Genomic DNA, 16,385 nt, shown 5'->3' on the forward strand with positions numbered 1-16,385 from the left:
AAATAAAACCTCAACGTACTTCCATTTAAAGCTTTATTGGAAAAAAAATGTATTTGTAATATCCAATCATGTTTTTTTAATTTTTTTCCCATATAAGAAAAGTTCATAAAATTAGGAGAAATAGTATTAAATAAATTAAAAAGTACCTTATCGTGGAAAATTTCTTGTATGGTGTCATTCAAGTCACCTTCCCACTGCCATTGAGCTTTTTTATCTCCCTCCACACCATATACATCTTTCAACTTTGGTGCTATTAATCCTCTTTCACTGAATTTCTCCATTTTTGGACAAGTTCTTACTATCAATATTTCCAGTAATGGGAACTCGAATTCACAGTTCTTGTAACCGCAAAAACTTGTCATGTTCATTAGCCCCACAAGTTCTATAGAAATCAATTTGCTGAATACAATTTTGATCCCTTTGCCTTCTTCACTTCCGTCGTTGCTTACTATTTGCTCTACTTGACCACAGTCTATTACCTTCATGGTCTTAAGTTGAACCATGCTTTTGGCCGTGGAGGATGCCATTAAATTCTTTAATCCATTACATCTCTTCAGTTTCAAACATGTCAAGTAACTCAACGATACAGAGGAAGGACCTAAATTGCACAAATTGTCGCAATCTTTTAATTTCAAAAGCTCCAGCCTCTCTAGAACTTGGTCTCGTTCAAATCCTATATCCTTTAACTTTGAGGAACAAATAAACAATTGCTTCAACTGTAATACAACTCTCAATCTGTCATGCTGCCCAATGTTTGTACTTTGCAACGATCCAGAATAAGAAGAAGTCAATTTTAACTTTTCTAGATTTGGCATTTTGTACAAAAACGGGTACAAAAGATCTGGGCGGTGGACTGAATTCAAGATAATAAGCTCTTTTAATTTCAGCATTTTGTAATTGGATAACCAATTTTGAGCTTCCAGGAAGTCAATTTCCATGTACTCCAACTTGGGGAACACCTAAACAATCAAAGTAAATAGTAAGTAGACTGAATTAAATGTCTCCAGCACACCCGCTTCAAATTTTTTTTATTTTACCCTTTTTTTGTTTGGTTTTTGTAGTTTGCATTGAATTGTAACTCTTTATGATCAGAATTGTGTATCGTTTTTGTTTTCGTTTGGTTGTTTGTCCTTTAAAAAACTTAAATCATGAATTAAAATAGGAACTTCATTTTCAGAATTTCATTTAATTATATTAATGTCGTGGACGTATTAATGTAAGATTTTAAAAGAAAAAAAATGAGTTTAGAAATCCCAAAGGTTGTTCCTGTGTGTAGAAAATAAAACAGTATTACTTAAACCTCGTTTTTAATTATGTTATAGTTTTCTCTGAAGATATGTTTAAAACATTTTTTATAAACCATTCAGAATTTCAATTTATATTAATTAAAAACTAAGGTTGGAGAGTCAAATCAATTATGTGTGTGCATATATATGTAATAATTATTGACTTAAAATGTAGTATGCTTCAATAAAAAAATATTATATAGGAAACACTTGTGTAAATATATAGATTTGACAATAAAGCCTTTACTACAAATCAAATATTTTTAATGACACTAAAAATGAAAACATTGATGAAAATAATAACAATAATAGTATGAATAAAATTTAACAAAGTAGCATTCCTTTATTTCTTTTTAAAACTAAACAATCCTAAAATTCATTTTTTAACTTAATTTATCTTTTATTTTTCTCAACCATAGACAATCATTAATTTTATTTTGGTTATCATATGTTTTCTTTTGTTTCCAATTTTTTACATATTTTTTATTATATTTCTTTTATTCTCTATCAGGCATATCATAAAAGTTTGATCGAACTTTTTGGTTTTGAAACTCTGATAAAGATGGAATATTGCTTACCACTTCAGCTGAGAAAACGAACTTTTCATCACTTGTTTCAAATCTTTTAAGCTTCATACACTTGCCCATACTCAATTCCTTCAACTTTGGACACTTTATTGGATGTCTCCCTTTGTAGAATTGCTTCATGTTTGGAAGTTCGTACAATCTCACAAATGTTAGTTCAGGAAACTCTAATGGATCATTGTCAACTTCTAATACATCTTTACTTGAAACAATTTCCACCATCCTCTCACAATGCAATACCGACATGCGTTCAAGCTTTGATACATCGTTTACCATAGAAGCCGGAAACAAATTCCTTAGTTCATCACACTTACTTACATCTATAGTCCGAAGTTTTTTAAAGTTGAGAATTCCATATGGATCTTTGCTCCACAATTCCTTCAACTTCGGGAGTTCATCAAGAAGAATAACCTGAAGATTTGTGTCTATCCCACTAGATACATCTATTTCTTCAGAATCACTAACTTCAAAAATCACTTTCACGGACTTACAGTTAGAAACTTTCAAGTTAATCAAGCTTTCAAACCATCCTTCCATGTGACTCGGAAAAATCTTGTCCAATTCATCGCATTCTTCAATCCTTACAGAAATGAGACTAGAAAAGGAATCAATACCCACTTCAGTTTGCCACATATCCGTTAATCTCTTCATTTTGCTAAGGTGGATTTCCTCCAGCTTAGGGAAGACACAAACCTTCATTTTAATGAAAATAAACCATTATTACATATAAAAGATAAACAAAAAACTATTTATACCAATACATACCTTGTTTGCACTAACTCCTTCAATCTCAAAAATCGTTTTCATTTTCAGACACCCACTTATGACGAGGCTTTTCAACTTCTTCAAACTGCTAGCCATAGGTAATGAACATAGATGTGTCAATTTATCACAATCTTTCACAACTAACTTTATCAAGTTTTGAAAGTAGAAACTTGATAAGTGTTGGTCGCTCCATATCTTACGAATGTTGAGTGAGGATAAATTCAAGTTTTCTAAGTTTGGAACTTCAACCTGTAAACACATACACAATTAATATGTTTACAACAAATGAGTTAATAATTTAAATAGTTTGAAAAATATGTAATGTCATACTGGTTCACCAAAAAGAGGAGGCGCATTGTCATTGTGGCCAGCTTGTTCAGTAGAAATTTCTGTGTGACCCCTATTTGTAGTTTGAGCCTCTATCGAATGTGGCCAGCAAGATCTCTCCACTTTGGTATAAAAACAAGTAAATGATGGTAATGATTGGAGTGTCAAAGTTCGTAATTTGAGAAACTCAACCTTACCATAATCCTGTGGTATTTGAAGGATCTCCTTTAAAGATTCACATTCACAATCCTTAACACAATCCGGTGGTATTTGAAGGATCTCCTTTAAAGATACACATTCACAAACCTCAATCATTTCTAAACTAGCTAGAAATTTCTTCATGTTAGAATTACATTTAAAAATCTCACTTGTTCCTGTGCTAGTAGAAATTTTAATTGCGTAGAAGGAGAAGAGATTTTCCAATTGGCAACACATCTCAACCTTGATGGTTTTTAATTTGGCAAATGATTCAAGTGTAATTGGACCGCGACATATCATCTTTAAGTTCATCATGTTGCAGAGCCATAGAGATTCCAAATTGGAAAAAATGTTCTCACAATAAGACAAACCTGTTGAATTGAAATATTCGACATCATTGTTATTTATGATGGATAAGTGTTTCAAATTCTGAAATCCGTCTATGTTCAACTCATTAACAACATTTTGAACACATACATTTCCCAAGAACAAACTTTGTGATGTTTTAAACAACAATTTTATGCCTTGATGAGACTGAATATCAGTGTCGTCCTTTACCTGCAATGCCAATACTTTGAGTTCTTCATATTTATTAGGCATCCTAAATTCTCCAACAGAAAACATTTCAACGTCTCCGATTTCAATCTTGTAACCTTTTAACCTATCAAAGAATAAGTGATTGGGCAAAATTGAAACACACGGGATGCTTAAGTCCACCACTTTCAACTGATGCAAATTCTTTAGCTCGGAAAGAAACGAATTATGACCTTTGTTTTCCCCTTTTTCCACCAACATTTTGATCAAGCTTTTTCTTATATACAACTCTTCCAAACACGTCAAATTAGAAAAAAGATCAAGTGGAATAATCTTCAGTTTGAAACAATCGCTGATGTCCAGCATTCGCAACTTATCCAAGTATCGTAGCTCAACTGGCAAATTTTTAAGTTGAGATCCAGAGAAACTGAGAATTCTTAATTTTTTAAACTTTCTCAGTATCGATAAATTGCAATCCAAAGTACACCGCTCCAAACAAAGCATTCTGAGGTTCAATAGGTCTTTAATTGAATATGGTAAGCTTGATAGATGAAAACCAGTCAATATTAAAACTAACAAGTTTTTCATGCTGCTAAAAAATCTCTGAGGTATTTCCAAAGACGGATCATTAGTTTCTATTTGCAAAAATTGAAGTTGAGGACAATTTATGACTTGAGGAAACCCATCTGTAATGTAACTATTGCATATAGAAATAGAAATGCATTTTTCAAGATCGGGCCAATAATCTAGTTTTCCATCTCTCAAAACAAAAACATTGTGATCCATGAGTGCATTACTTAAAGCATCATCTCGAACCATATGAGACATATGGAAATGAATATTAGGATTTTCGTACGACACCAAACTCAAGTTTTTCAGCTCTTGGAGCGATTCATTTATCTTTCCTCGAGCTGTACTAAGGGAAGAAACCCCTTCAAGTATACCTAATCCAAAGCAATATTTCACCAAGTCATTAACCAGCGGTAGGTGACCCATTTGAGCACAAAGCAAGTAAATGAACTTGAGTTCCTTATTTTTTGGGAGGTCATATTTTTTCTTATTAGGAGTCTCTGAAGACTTTTGCCATTCAACCAGACCTTGCTTTTTAAATTTGTCCAGTGTAGGTTTGCTTTCTGACTTAATCCAGTTTTTAAATGCCTCTGCAAATGTAACTATTGTAATGGGCAACCCTGTACAATAGTTCTGGATTTCTTCTTTTGGCATAGACATTTTATCACCTCCTCCGGTCACCTTCTCAAACAACTGCAAGGCTTCATTTTCATCTATTTCCTTTAAATTGAAAGTTGGCCCAACATCACGAGGAAATACTTTCTTATCACGTGAAGAAAGCAAAACTTTGCATCCCTGATAATCACCAACAAAATTTCCTTTTTTTAGCACCTTTTCATCAATACCTCGTGTGTCACCCGCTGTATATTGTGTGTGGTCAGGATCCTGTTTAAGGCCAGAAGAACCTTGTTTGTCATCACTTGGCTTAGTGCTTGACTCATTCTTCTTTCTTGGCACCTTTTCATCAGTACCTCGTGTGTTGCCCGCTGTATCCTGTGTGCGGTCAGGACCCTGTTTACTTGACATTATGCTTAACTCATTCTTCTTTCTTAAGCCATAATCATCATCAACCGGAATCCCTAACCTATTCAAGTCTAATCTTTCATGAAGGTTATCCAAGATTATAAGGATGCTCACATTTTCTACTTTTAACCACCTCCTTAGGTAATCAGCTCTTACATTTTCACTTTCCCCTGCTAATGGCAAACCTAACACGTGTGCAATATCTTCCTGAATTTTGAGTGGATTGGGATTTTCAGTTACATCTATTTCAGCAACCAACAACCCCTCATCTTCAGCTTTTTTAACAATTTCTTTTATTAAAGTGCTCTTACCCATCCCTTGTGCTCCATGGAGTCCAATAATTTTGATATTGGGATCTTTAAGTTTTGTCATAAAGTCTTCCACAATGAATTTTCTACTATCAAATTCAATGTAGCCAGGATTAGGGCGATCAAAAGATGTTACTTTATCTGCATGGGAAACTTGGTCATCCTTGGGGCACTCATCTTTCAGTCTCAAAGCCTCCATTTCCATCTTCTTTGCTTGTCTACCCAGTTTGTGCCTATGGTAAGGAAATAAATAATATAAACCCCTTGTCTTCTTGTGACCTGCATTATTCCTGTACTTCTCAACCCTACTCTCAAATTCACCCACTTCCCCAAACCATTCTTCAACCCTGTCTTCAACAATGTCACCCTTTCTTTTAGCTTTATCACGTTTACCATCTAACCTCTGTTTTTCTTCTCCAAGGCGCTTAACTCTCTTATTTAGTTCCTCAAAATTTTTCGTGTAAGAGAAAATGTAGGTCACGTGCTTAACACCCTTACCCCAAACAAAATTAATTATTGGATCAAGTGGTTTCGACAAAACATCCATGCTTCGATCTTCTTTTTCTTGTACCCTCTACGACTACATCTCTTTCACAATAAAACATAAAGTGGAAACAGATCAGTCAAGTGATGATTACTAAAGAAAAGTAAAATATACTTTATTAAATATTTTGCTTATATTCAATCAAGCAACCAAGGTTTACACAACATAAATGCATATGAACTTTTTTTTCAATTCTTCTAACTCAGCACTTAAATTCCTCACAACTTAAATATAGAATGAATAACGATGTCCCTAATTCTAGCACGCAAATGTTATTATTGCCTAATAACAGGTTTCAAATGGAAACAAAATCACGAGGATGTTGTATAATTTGTGACAAAGGCAATGAAGATCAGGTTCATCCATCTTCCTACACTTTCATACACATTGACAAACGTAAAAAACTTTTGATGTAGTTTTACAGGAAAGATTCTAGATTGACTCATCCAAAATGTTTATGAATGTTATAATCAGGAAGTTAACAAATTATGTGTTATGTGTTGTGTTTCAAATTACCTGAAATTATTTTTCATAATGTGGTTCAATTAATTAAATTGTGTAATTCATAATATATATTTTAAGTAATATGTTTTCAAATTTTACAATTTAAAAATAATTTTTTCTTTAAAGTTTCGTATCCTCAAGGACTAAAAGTTCCCATATATACTTTCTTGAAGCCACCTTCTTCAATCTTCAACATCCCAATGAAAGCATTTGCTGCAGCTACAAGCTCTTTCAAACTGAAAATTCTGAATTTTTGCTCTCCATCTTTGTACAATTCTTTTATGCTCCTAGTCGAGCTGGGGGACTTTGGTGTTCCTTTCACCATCTAATTTTCTTTATTTTCTCCCTTTGCATATTCTCGGTTCTATTTTGATTTGTTTTTTAGGAAGAAGGAATTCATTTTATAATCGCCCACGTTCCTAAATTTCTCAATAGGGTGTAGAATGAAAGAGAATTCAAGAGATAATGAAAACAAATGAAGCAAATTATGTTCAAAAATTTAAATAATGATGAAATGGAGAAAAATAATGGAATTGAGTTTGTTCAGTGTAGCAGAAGAAATTGGACAGTAAGAAGTACGAAATTAAGGGGAAAAACCACGTAACCGTGTTTAATGCAAAGAAGCACAATATTAGATATAAATCACAGGACAAAATGGATGTTTAACAAAAATTTGTAGTGCGTGACAAAAATATGGAGGTGTAGAAGGTAATTGTAAAAGGTCTAGTGTGTTATTGATTTTTTTTTTAAAACTTCTCTATTGTTGTTTTTTTATTTTGATTATTCTAAGTAGTTAATTAGGTTACAATTTTAAATTTTAAAGATTAGCAGGTTAAATATGTTTTTGTTGAATATTCACACTCGGAGCTAAATAACCTACCTTAGAATTGAATTTCAATATCCTTTAAAACAACGATCGAGGAATCACACTAGGTTTGAAGTCTTTAGGTTCTAGTGTATCAAAGATGAACCTAGATCTACATAGAAAGGATACTCCCAAAATATTGAATGATTTGTAAAATAACAAGATGGTACCGGTAGTAGAATAAGATGAGATGAAATCAATTCATAGTCCATACTCCACTCAATCTATCTAATTACTACTATCTATTTTTATTTGCACTCTTTATCAAAACCAAAAACCCAAAAATAAAACTACCAATATACTTGCTAAATTCATGTGGATACGATCCTTATTGATATTATTACCACTACACTTGTTGGGAAATGATTATTGTGAAATAATTGGCCTTTCAAGTTCTAGAATTAAACACATCTTATAATTACTACCAAGACATAATTAATTAACTCCACAATCATTACAATGTATCACTCTTGACCTTTGCAATCTCGTAACACAATTAATTATAGCAATAACTATTAAATGTAACTAATCACATTTAAGTTTGCCCAACACTACTAATTTTGAACTTGAAAGTGTACTGATTGGATGATAAATCAGCATTTTTGAATGGTCTCTTGGATGTAGAAATTTATTTTGAGCAACCTAAAGGATTTGAGAAAAAAAAAAAAAAGAAGGCAATGTCTACCATTTAAAGAAAGCACTTGATGGATTGAAGCAACCTACAAGAACTTAATACAATAAAATAAACAATCATTTGCTAAATATAGGCTTATCTGCGTCCTCTCTTTAAATCAAACATTGTAAGGTTAACACTCTCATTATTTCTCTTTATGTTGATGAGCTTTTAATGACCGAAAATAATGCAATCTTAATTGATTAATTTAAGATGGAAATGATTAAGTTTTTTGAGATGATTGATCTTCGATGGATGACTTATTATCTTAGAATGGAGATTGAACAAGGTCAAGATAAAATTTTCATTTGTCAAAAAGAAGATATGTCAAGCATATTCTTAAGAAGTTTCATAAGGAAGAGTAAGAGTAAGAGTGCAAGTCCATGAGCACTCCTAAGAGTATGAAGAAAAAAATCAGCAAGGAAGATGGAACTAAAAAAGTGGATAAGGTATACTTTAGGAGTTCGATCAGGTGTCTAATGCACCTTAAAGCAACAAGACCGGACATCCTAACTACTATAAGTATTTTATACTGCTTCATGGACTGTGCAAGTGAAACACACCTAAAGGCTACTAGAAGACTACTTAGATACATCAATGGTACAACCAGTTTTGGCATTAAGAAAGGCTCAAGTTGATGGGTTTCTTTGACAATGATTTGACAGGGTGCATTGATGACATGAGGATCATTTCAGGATATTGCTTTCGTATTGGATCTGGAGTTTTATCATGGAATTCAGAGAAACAAGAAACAATTGTTTAATCTAATGTTAAAGCAGAGTTTATTGCTACAACTGTTGTTGTCAATCAAGCCTTGTAGCTTAGCTTAGGAAGATATTGAATTATCTCAATCTTGAGCAGAAAAAAGACATTAAGATCTTTGTTGACAATCAAGTTCCAATAGCTACTTCCCATAATCCTTTATTTCATGGGGAAGTTAAACACATAATTATAAGTTATTTTTGTTGAAAGAATGCAAAGGGACGGTACTGTAACTTTTGTGCATGACCAAAGAATAAATGGTTGATATTTTTACCAAGTCTCTACTACCTGCAAACAAGTTCAAGATAATGGTAATGAAACTTGTGTTTACTATACCCAAAGCAAAGAGGAGTGTGTTATTTGTTTATGAATGATGTTTTTTATTTTATTATTAGTTATTAATTAATGTTTTTGAATAAGTAAAAATCACTTCCTATTTTTTAGGAATTAAACCGGTTTGTTTTGGATTTGTTTATCATGACCTCCTAAACAAAATACATTTCCTTTACAAAATACATTGTTAGTTATCAATTATTTTTCATTGACTATATATGTTTTGAAATAATAAAGACAAATTATCCATTGCTGTAGTTTGTTTTGGTTCTCTCTTTGCATAATATTGCACGCATTACATATACTCTCCTTGATATTGTCATTGTCTATATGCTGTAATCTTACAGTACCATCAGGACTTTTTTGCTGTGAGTTTGTTTTATCTCAACCCACTTGATAATAAATGCAAATTTCTTATCTAATCAAAATAACCGCACACAATTCAATCACTTCAGGAATATAGTCACGCTTATTCTTTTTTTTTTCTTTCATGTAAATGTTAATTTACATTATTTTATCTTAACTTATTTTTATTCAAACTATAGACTAAGTCTATAAAATATAAAAAATAATAGTACAAATATTATATGTAAATAAATTTAAAAAATCCATAACTAATATAAATAAATTTTCAACTCATTAAAATAAGATAATATAATAAAATAAAATAATATAAACACCTAAAGTTTTCCTTATTAAACATAAAATGGACTCACCTCTATCCTTGATTTCCACGTATTAAGCCACGATGGAGACAAATTAAGACTGAGAAAAACTCTTGATCATCATCACCAGCGAAAGCTCCGTGTAATACGATTGTCACCCTTTTTTTCTGAATCTTCTCCTGGTCGTGAAGCTGCAACATCGTAAAGCTTATTGAATGAAATGCATTTGTCAAAGTTTTGTTAGAGCCGAAAATGTTGGCTTTTATATAAAGTAAAAGTTCGTTTATGTCCGCACATTTAATTATGTATTTTGTTTAAATCCACATTGAAAAAAATTTGTATTAATAATTTTGTAACTTTATTTATATAAAAAAATTATGTAAAGTTATTTGACAACTATTTTTTATTTGTTCACATGTGATTGTTGATTGGTCATTTTTTAGAATGTAACGAAGGGTGAAGAAGGCACCCTTAGTTTAATTTAATTTATCCAATGAACAAGACTTCACATGGACTACCATATGGATTGCTTCAATAAAGCAATAATCTCCATGCATTGTTGATCATTCAAATGTAGACATTGAAATATGTGTTTCATATCTTCTTGACTACTCATTATTTACAATAAGACAAATTGCTTTTTCAATAAATTTTTAAGAAACATAAGATTTATTATATAATCCATTTTTTTTAAATATTTACCTAATATATTTTTTATTTAAATTAGTTTTTAAGAAATATTTCTACTTTTAAAATATCTTTCAATCTTAGAAATTAGTTATTATTTTAAAATTAGGAAATATTTTATATTTTATACCATGTTACTTTTTGTTATATATATATATATATATATATATATATATATATATATATATATATATATATATATATATATATATATATATATATATATATATATATATATAGAGAGAGAGAGAGAGAGAGAGAGAGAGAGTATATGAATAAAATAAAATGACATGTTTTTCCATATAATATATCTATTTTATCTATCATATATTTTATATCTCATAGTTTCGTAACCACTAAAATTTTCATCACCCATCATATTTCATACCATAGTTATGACTCCTAATATTTGATATTATATTTATATGACTCTTAAAATTTTAAAAGTTTGTATCCAATTAAGTCCGCATCATACTTCTCACATCAAAATATAGACTTCAGCTGATGTTTTATATATATATATATATATATATATATATATATATATATATATATAATATTTTTTATTTATTTGTAGGCAGTTTTATAACTAAAGGTAATAAAATTTAAAAAGATGACCAAATAAAAAAAATAATTAAATTTAAAGAAATTAATACTTAAAATGTAAAATTTATAAAATAATTATTTAATTAAAAAATAATAATTGGCAAATGAAAAGAAAAATCGTTTTCATAGTCAAAGGTTAACATAGGGTGAATCACCTGATCAAATCACTTCAAACAGAGCAGGCTATACCGACTTTAATTTCACAATAAAATAGAAAGAATGCCAAGAAAACATTAACCACCAAGAAGGAATCTCTTTAACTTCATAAATTTCCACGTGATTCCATCGACTTCATCGTGACTTCATGTCCTCCTCCATGGCATCTTACCTTTGATTCTTCTCCGTCCTTACTGGTGCAAAGGATGCACTAGAAGGTACATCTTCTAACACCTCCACTTAACAAAGAAGTATGCAATAAGCTTTACATAATAGGATGAGTTTCAAAACTCCTTCATTTAAAAGATACCAAAGTGTACACCTCACTTTGGTGGAATAATAGATGTATATACTTCACAACGGATTTGTACCTATTTCTTGTATGATTGTGCCACAGTTGACCACGAAAATCAATTATGATAATTTGTGTCTACAAATGAAGATCCTTCTAGGACCCCAAGACATATGTAATATAGCGAAGAGCGGATACCAAGAACCCGCAGAGAACTCAAATCAGATGGTAGCCCAGAATACCGCATTGAAAAAAACGCGAGTGAAAGACAAGTTGGCCTTGTAGTTCTTATATAATGCAGTGGACGAGTCAAGCTTCGAGAAGATTGCGAACGTTGTATCCTCAAAAGAAGCATGTGATATTTTGGAGGTTGCATACAAAGGGAATGACCGGGTCAGACATGTTTGGCTTCAAGCACTTAGAGGAGAGTTTAAAGACCTGAAGATGGAGGACAGAGAGCAAGTAACCGAATACATAACTCGAGTAGAGAAGGTGGCCAACCAACTCGGCAAGAATGGAGAGCCAATGCCACCAAGTCAGGTTGTGGAGAAAATCATGAGATCATTGACAGATGATTTCGAGAGCATCGTATGCGCCATCGAGGAGTCAAAGGACTTGCCAGTTCTCAGTGGAAGAATTTACTGGGTCATTTAGGCCCACTAACAAATGAGAAGGGAGAAGAAGGAACTGGATTTGAATGAAACTCAGAACACACAAGGCGGAGGTCATGGAGGTAGAGGACGAGGTGACCAAGGACGAGGTAGACGTGACCGAGATAATGTTAAAGACGACACGAATCAGGCCAGGTTGCAAAACTGGCGTGACCATGGTCAAGAAAACGGCCGAGGAGATTGGTCCAAGTTAGAAGTGAAATGTTTCAGGTGTGACAAGTACAACCATTATGCAAGAGAATGCAGACGGTAAGCTGCTACCATTGTGGCAAGGCTAGTCATATAGCGAAGTTTTGTCGAACTGAAGAAAAGATGAAAACTCTTCTCATAGAGGAAGATGACGAGGAAGAGATAAGGATTTTAATGATGATGCAAAACTCAGATGCCGAACTCAGAAGTTGTAAATCGAAAGTCGAGTAGCGTTCGGGCTATGTGAAGGAAAGGAGATCAGATGACGAGCTTAGTCCAGGTGGTATATGGACATTGAAGCGAGCAATCACATGTATGGAGATGAGAGTTTCTTCAAGGAACTCACCAAGATGGGGGTCAGATTAGTGTTATGTGAAGATGATTCCAAGGTAGCGGTAAAAGGACATGGTACAATCTGACACATGTAAAAGAATGAACGGGTTGGAGAAATGATAGGATGTAGCTCGAGGGATGAGCACAAGCAAGTGAAGGAGTCGGCAAGAAGGTTGAGTGTCTTAAATCAATCCAGTAGCATGGAAAGGTCGTCAAGACATGCGGATAACTCGGAAAGCTTGGCAGAGAATGTGGAAATCTCAGATAGCCAAAAAGGGACTTGGAGAGCTCGATAGAGCATGTGGAGAGATTGGTGGAGTATGAGGCCAGCTTAGATAGCTCGGTGGAGTATGTGAAAAGCTCGGTGGAGCATGAGGCCAACTTAGTTAGCTCGGTGGGAAGTCCGAATAGCTTGATTAAGTCAGCGGAGCAAGTGGAGTGCCCATATCGTTCAAGGGAGCAAGTGAACATCTTAGAAAGCTTAGTAGGGAGCCTAGGTAGCTCAGTAAAGCTTCCAAGTAGCTCGGATAGCTCAGCGTGAAGTGTGGATAGCTCAGATCTTGAAGAAGATGAGTTTGTCATTAAAAGGTAAGTGCTTGCAAAAGGGGTTTTGCAACAAAAATTTGAAAAGGAAGTTAAAGGCAATGTAGAGCTACAAACAAGCTTAAAGAGAAGAAAGCAGGTTTCACACAAGTGGCGTCTGGAACTTGAACAAGAAGTGATAAGTTTGCAAGAGCAAATGCATGCCGAGAAGGATCTTAGAATTGTACTAGAGGTGCAAGATGAGAAGTGACGACTTGAAATAGATGATGAGTTATGTGTGAAGAAGGCATGGGAATTGTCCGATCTCTTAAAAAGAGCTCAACCTATTAAGAGGAACCCGATTAATGACAAGCCGGACATAAAAACAATAAAGAACCCAACAAAGGGCAAGTCAACCAAGGTTAAGATGAAGTCAGCCAAAGGAAAGTACAAGTCGGTCACAGACAAAGAGAAGTTCAAGTCGGTCAAAGAGGAAAGCAAGTCAGCTATGGAGATAATGAAGAACCCGACTAATCATGAAAGGAGAAACACGGTGTGGTGGAGAATCAACCGAGAAAAAGTGAAAGAAGGAGGTGTGGAGCTCGAGAACGCAAGATACAAAGAGTAGATAGTTGATATGTTCAGACAACTACTGCCTACAACATCGTTTCAGGAGTTTAGGAGATTGCTCAGGATGAGAGGAAAAAATTTAAGATTATGGACAAGTTTTGTTAGATAATCTTTAATTATTATTAGGTGGTTTTTATTTGCAATATAATAGGGTAGTTATATTAATTGTTAGGTGTAGTTATTATCAAACAAATTTAAGTTAGTTTTTATTTTAATTAGTTATAGTAGTTAAGATTTAGTTTGGTTTGTTAATATTTGGTTAAAGTGGTTATTTTGATGCACCATGAGTGGCTATTTAAAGGCCTCACGAGTTGAATAAAAATTACGTATAGCAAAGTTAAAGTTTATATTCTGTGATGTGTGTCTCATTCTCAGCTTCTTGATCTCATGTGCGTGAGTTTATTTCAACAATTCTTAGTCTTCACCATAGCAAGTACTCCATTTTTTACTTGTTCGGAGCTGCTGCAGTGTTAAACTTTATTATGACAAAAAACACATTTTGTGGAAAGAAAATTCTTACAATCTCAAGTACGTGTAGACATGGATTGAAAAATCTAATTCAGATCCATTTTAGATCTAAAGTATTAGATTATAGTTTGGATCCAAATCCATTTTATGTTGTAGAACAAAGTTGGACTTTTTTTAAATTCAAATCCCAATATTTGGATCAAGATTTAAATCTAGATCCAAATATTTGGATCATGTTTAAAATCCAAAATCCAATTTTTATAAAAGAAATTTAAATTGAATTTTCTAAAACTTGTGTTGTCAACCTGACCCAAACTGTCTCAATCCTCTCGACAGTGTCCAACCAGTCCTTACCCTCGGCTTCGACTAGCCGATCCCTCAACTCCAGCCATGTCTTAACCCAAGTCAGTATGTCACAACATTCAACACAATCCAACCCATCTTGATTTCATGCCCATGTTGGCTAGTCTCAACCTTTCGGCCAAGACCAGCTCGACCGAATAATTAGACCGTGTTTCAACTAGGACTGACTCAACCGACTTTTGATTAGTGCTAACTTGGCTTAATTCAACTGAGTTTCAGTCTGGGCTGTCCCGAATTTGGTCTAATTTTGAACAAAGTCGACTCAATTGATTTTGACTAGAACCGACTCGATCTTATTCGGCCGAATTTGGGTTGGGGTTGGCTCAACCAAATTCTGCCAAATTTTAGCTCTTCACCTTCAGTCCATCTCAACCATTAGTCTGGTTCAACCTTGTGTCCAGATCGGTCAGGCTCTACTTTCAGCTAGGGTCAGCCCATCTCTATCTTTGGCACAATTGACCATCGACGCGGAACTATCCATCTCTATCTTAAATTATGATTTAATTTTTATAAACTATTGGATTAATTTTGATTTATTAAATTTTAATCAAAGAATTAACTAAAATTTGAAAAATAATTAATAATAAATAGATCATTAATCCTTAATAAAATTAAATTGATGAAATTATTTTTTAACTTTTGTTTTTGGTAAATTGTGGATTTAATTTTAGATATATAGAATGAGTGTTAAATTGTTTTCCACCCATAATATATATAAACGATCAGCAAACAGTTATAATAAACTATTCATTATAAATCATGTAGTTATGTAAACCTATTCAAAAGAGAAGATAAAAATTGACTTTGTATAGTGAAGTGTGTTCATTTCAGCAAATGGATCCATTAAAACAGTGAAAGCAACTTGGAAGGGTGTTATAAGGATCTCATACCTTAAGTGTGCCACAAACTTAGAATGAGGAAAGCTGTTCTTAGTCTTCACCAGAGCAAGTACTCCATTTCTTACTTGTTCGAAGCTGCTGCAGTGTTAAACTTTATTATTGCAGGAAACTTATTTCGTCCAACAAAATTTCTTACAATCTCAAGTAAGAATAGACATGGCATGGATATAAGGTATAGAGAAAGGAACAAAATATATACCTGTCTTATTGGGATTGGATGATCCAGTATTTTACTTGTCACTATTTGAAATCGTAAGCAATAAACTGAAAGTTATGATGAGAGGAAAAGCTGAGAAGAAAGCTGAGAAGAAAACTGAGAAGAAAACTGAATGTTGGTAAACTTAGTTTATAATATGCACGATGGTGTAGTCTACCTGAAGAAAACCCAATAAAATGGCACGGACAAGAAAATGGGGAAAGCATAACAACAAAAAAAAAATATCTTCACTTCTCTCTGAAAGGGGTCATCTATGTTTGTAACCAAACACAAGCTAGAGTATTTTTCTTTACTCACCACACTTGCGTACTATTTACTGTTCTTCATAATAAATGCTTGGATTTTTAAAAAGGAGAATAAGATTTAATTTAATTGATTTCTTATTTTGATATCTGTTTTGCTTCTGGTTCT

At 33.0% G+C, this 16,385-nt stretch overlaps 1 protein-coding gene and 1 long non-coding RNA gene across 3 annotated transcripts; both read right to left on the reverse strand.

Annotated features, from left to right (window-relative positions):
- Positions 1-25: 25 nt before the first annotated feature.
- LOC114165599 lies at positions 26-6,170 on the reverse strand. Its single transcript, XM_028050183.1, has 5 exons — positions 2,966-6,170; positions 2,636-2,884; positions 1,865-2,563; positions 147-959; positions 26-31 (listed from the first exon to the last, which is right to left on the reverse strand). Exons 1-5 carry the CDS (start codon positions 6,140-6,142, stop codon positions 26-28), a joined length of 4,944 nt encoding a protein of 1,647 aa, XP_027905984.1. The 5' UTR covers positions 6,143-6,170.
- A 3,844-nt stretch (positions 6,171-10,014) lies between these two features.
- Positions 10,015-16,064, reverse strand: LOC114166410. 2 transcript variants are annotated; one of them, XR_003599917.1, is made up of 3 exons: positions 15,957-16,064; positions 15,749-15,832; positions 10,015-10,132 (listed from the first exon to the last, which is right to left on the reverse strand). It is a non-coding gene; the product is annotated as an uncharacterized LOC114166410 (long non-coding RNA). The 2 variants fall into 2 exon arrangements; XR_003599918.1 differs by having other exon boundaries at positions 15,749-15,835; positions 15,957-16,058.
- Between the last annotated feature and the right edge of the window lie 321 nt (positions 16,065-16,385).

The sequence above is a fragment of the Vigna unguiculata genome, chromosome 10 (genome assembly GCF_004118075.2).
Source record: "Vigna unguiculata cultivar IT97K-499-35 chromosome 10, ASM411807v1, whole genome shotgun sequence".
Lineage (NCBI taxonomy): Eukaryota > Viridiplantae > Streptophyta > Magnoliopsida > Fabales > Fabaceae > Vigna > Vigna unguiculata.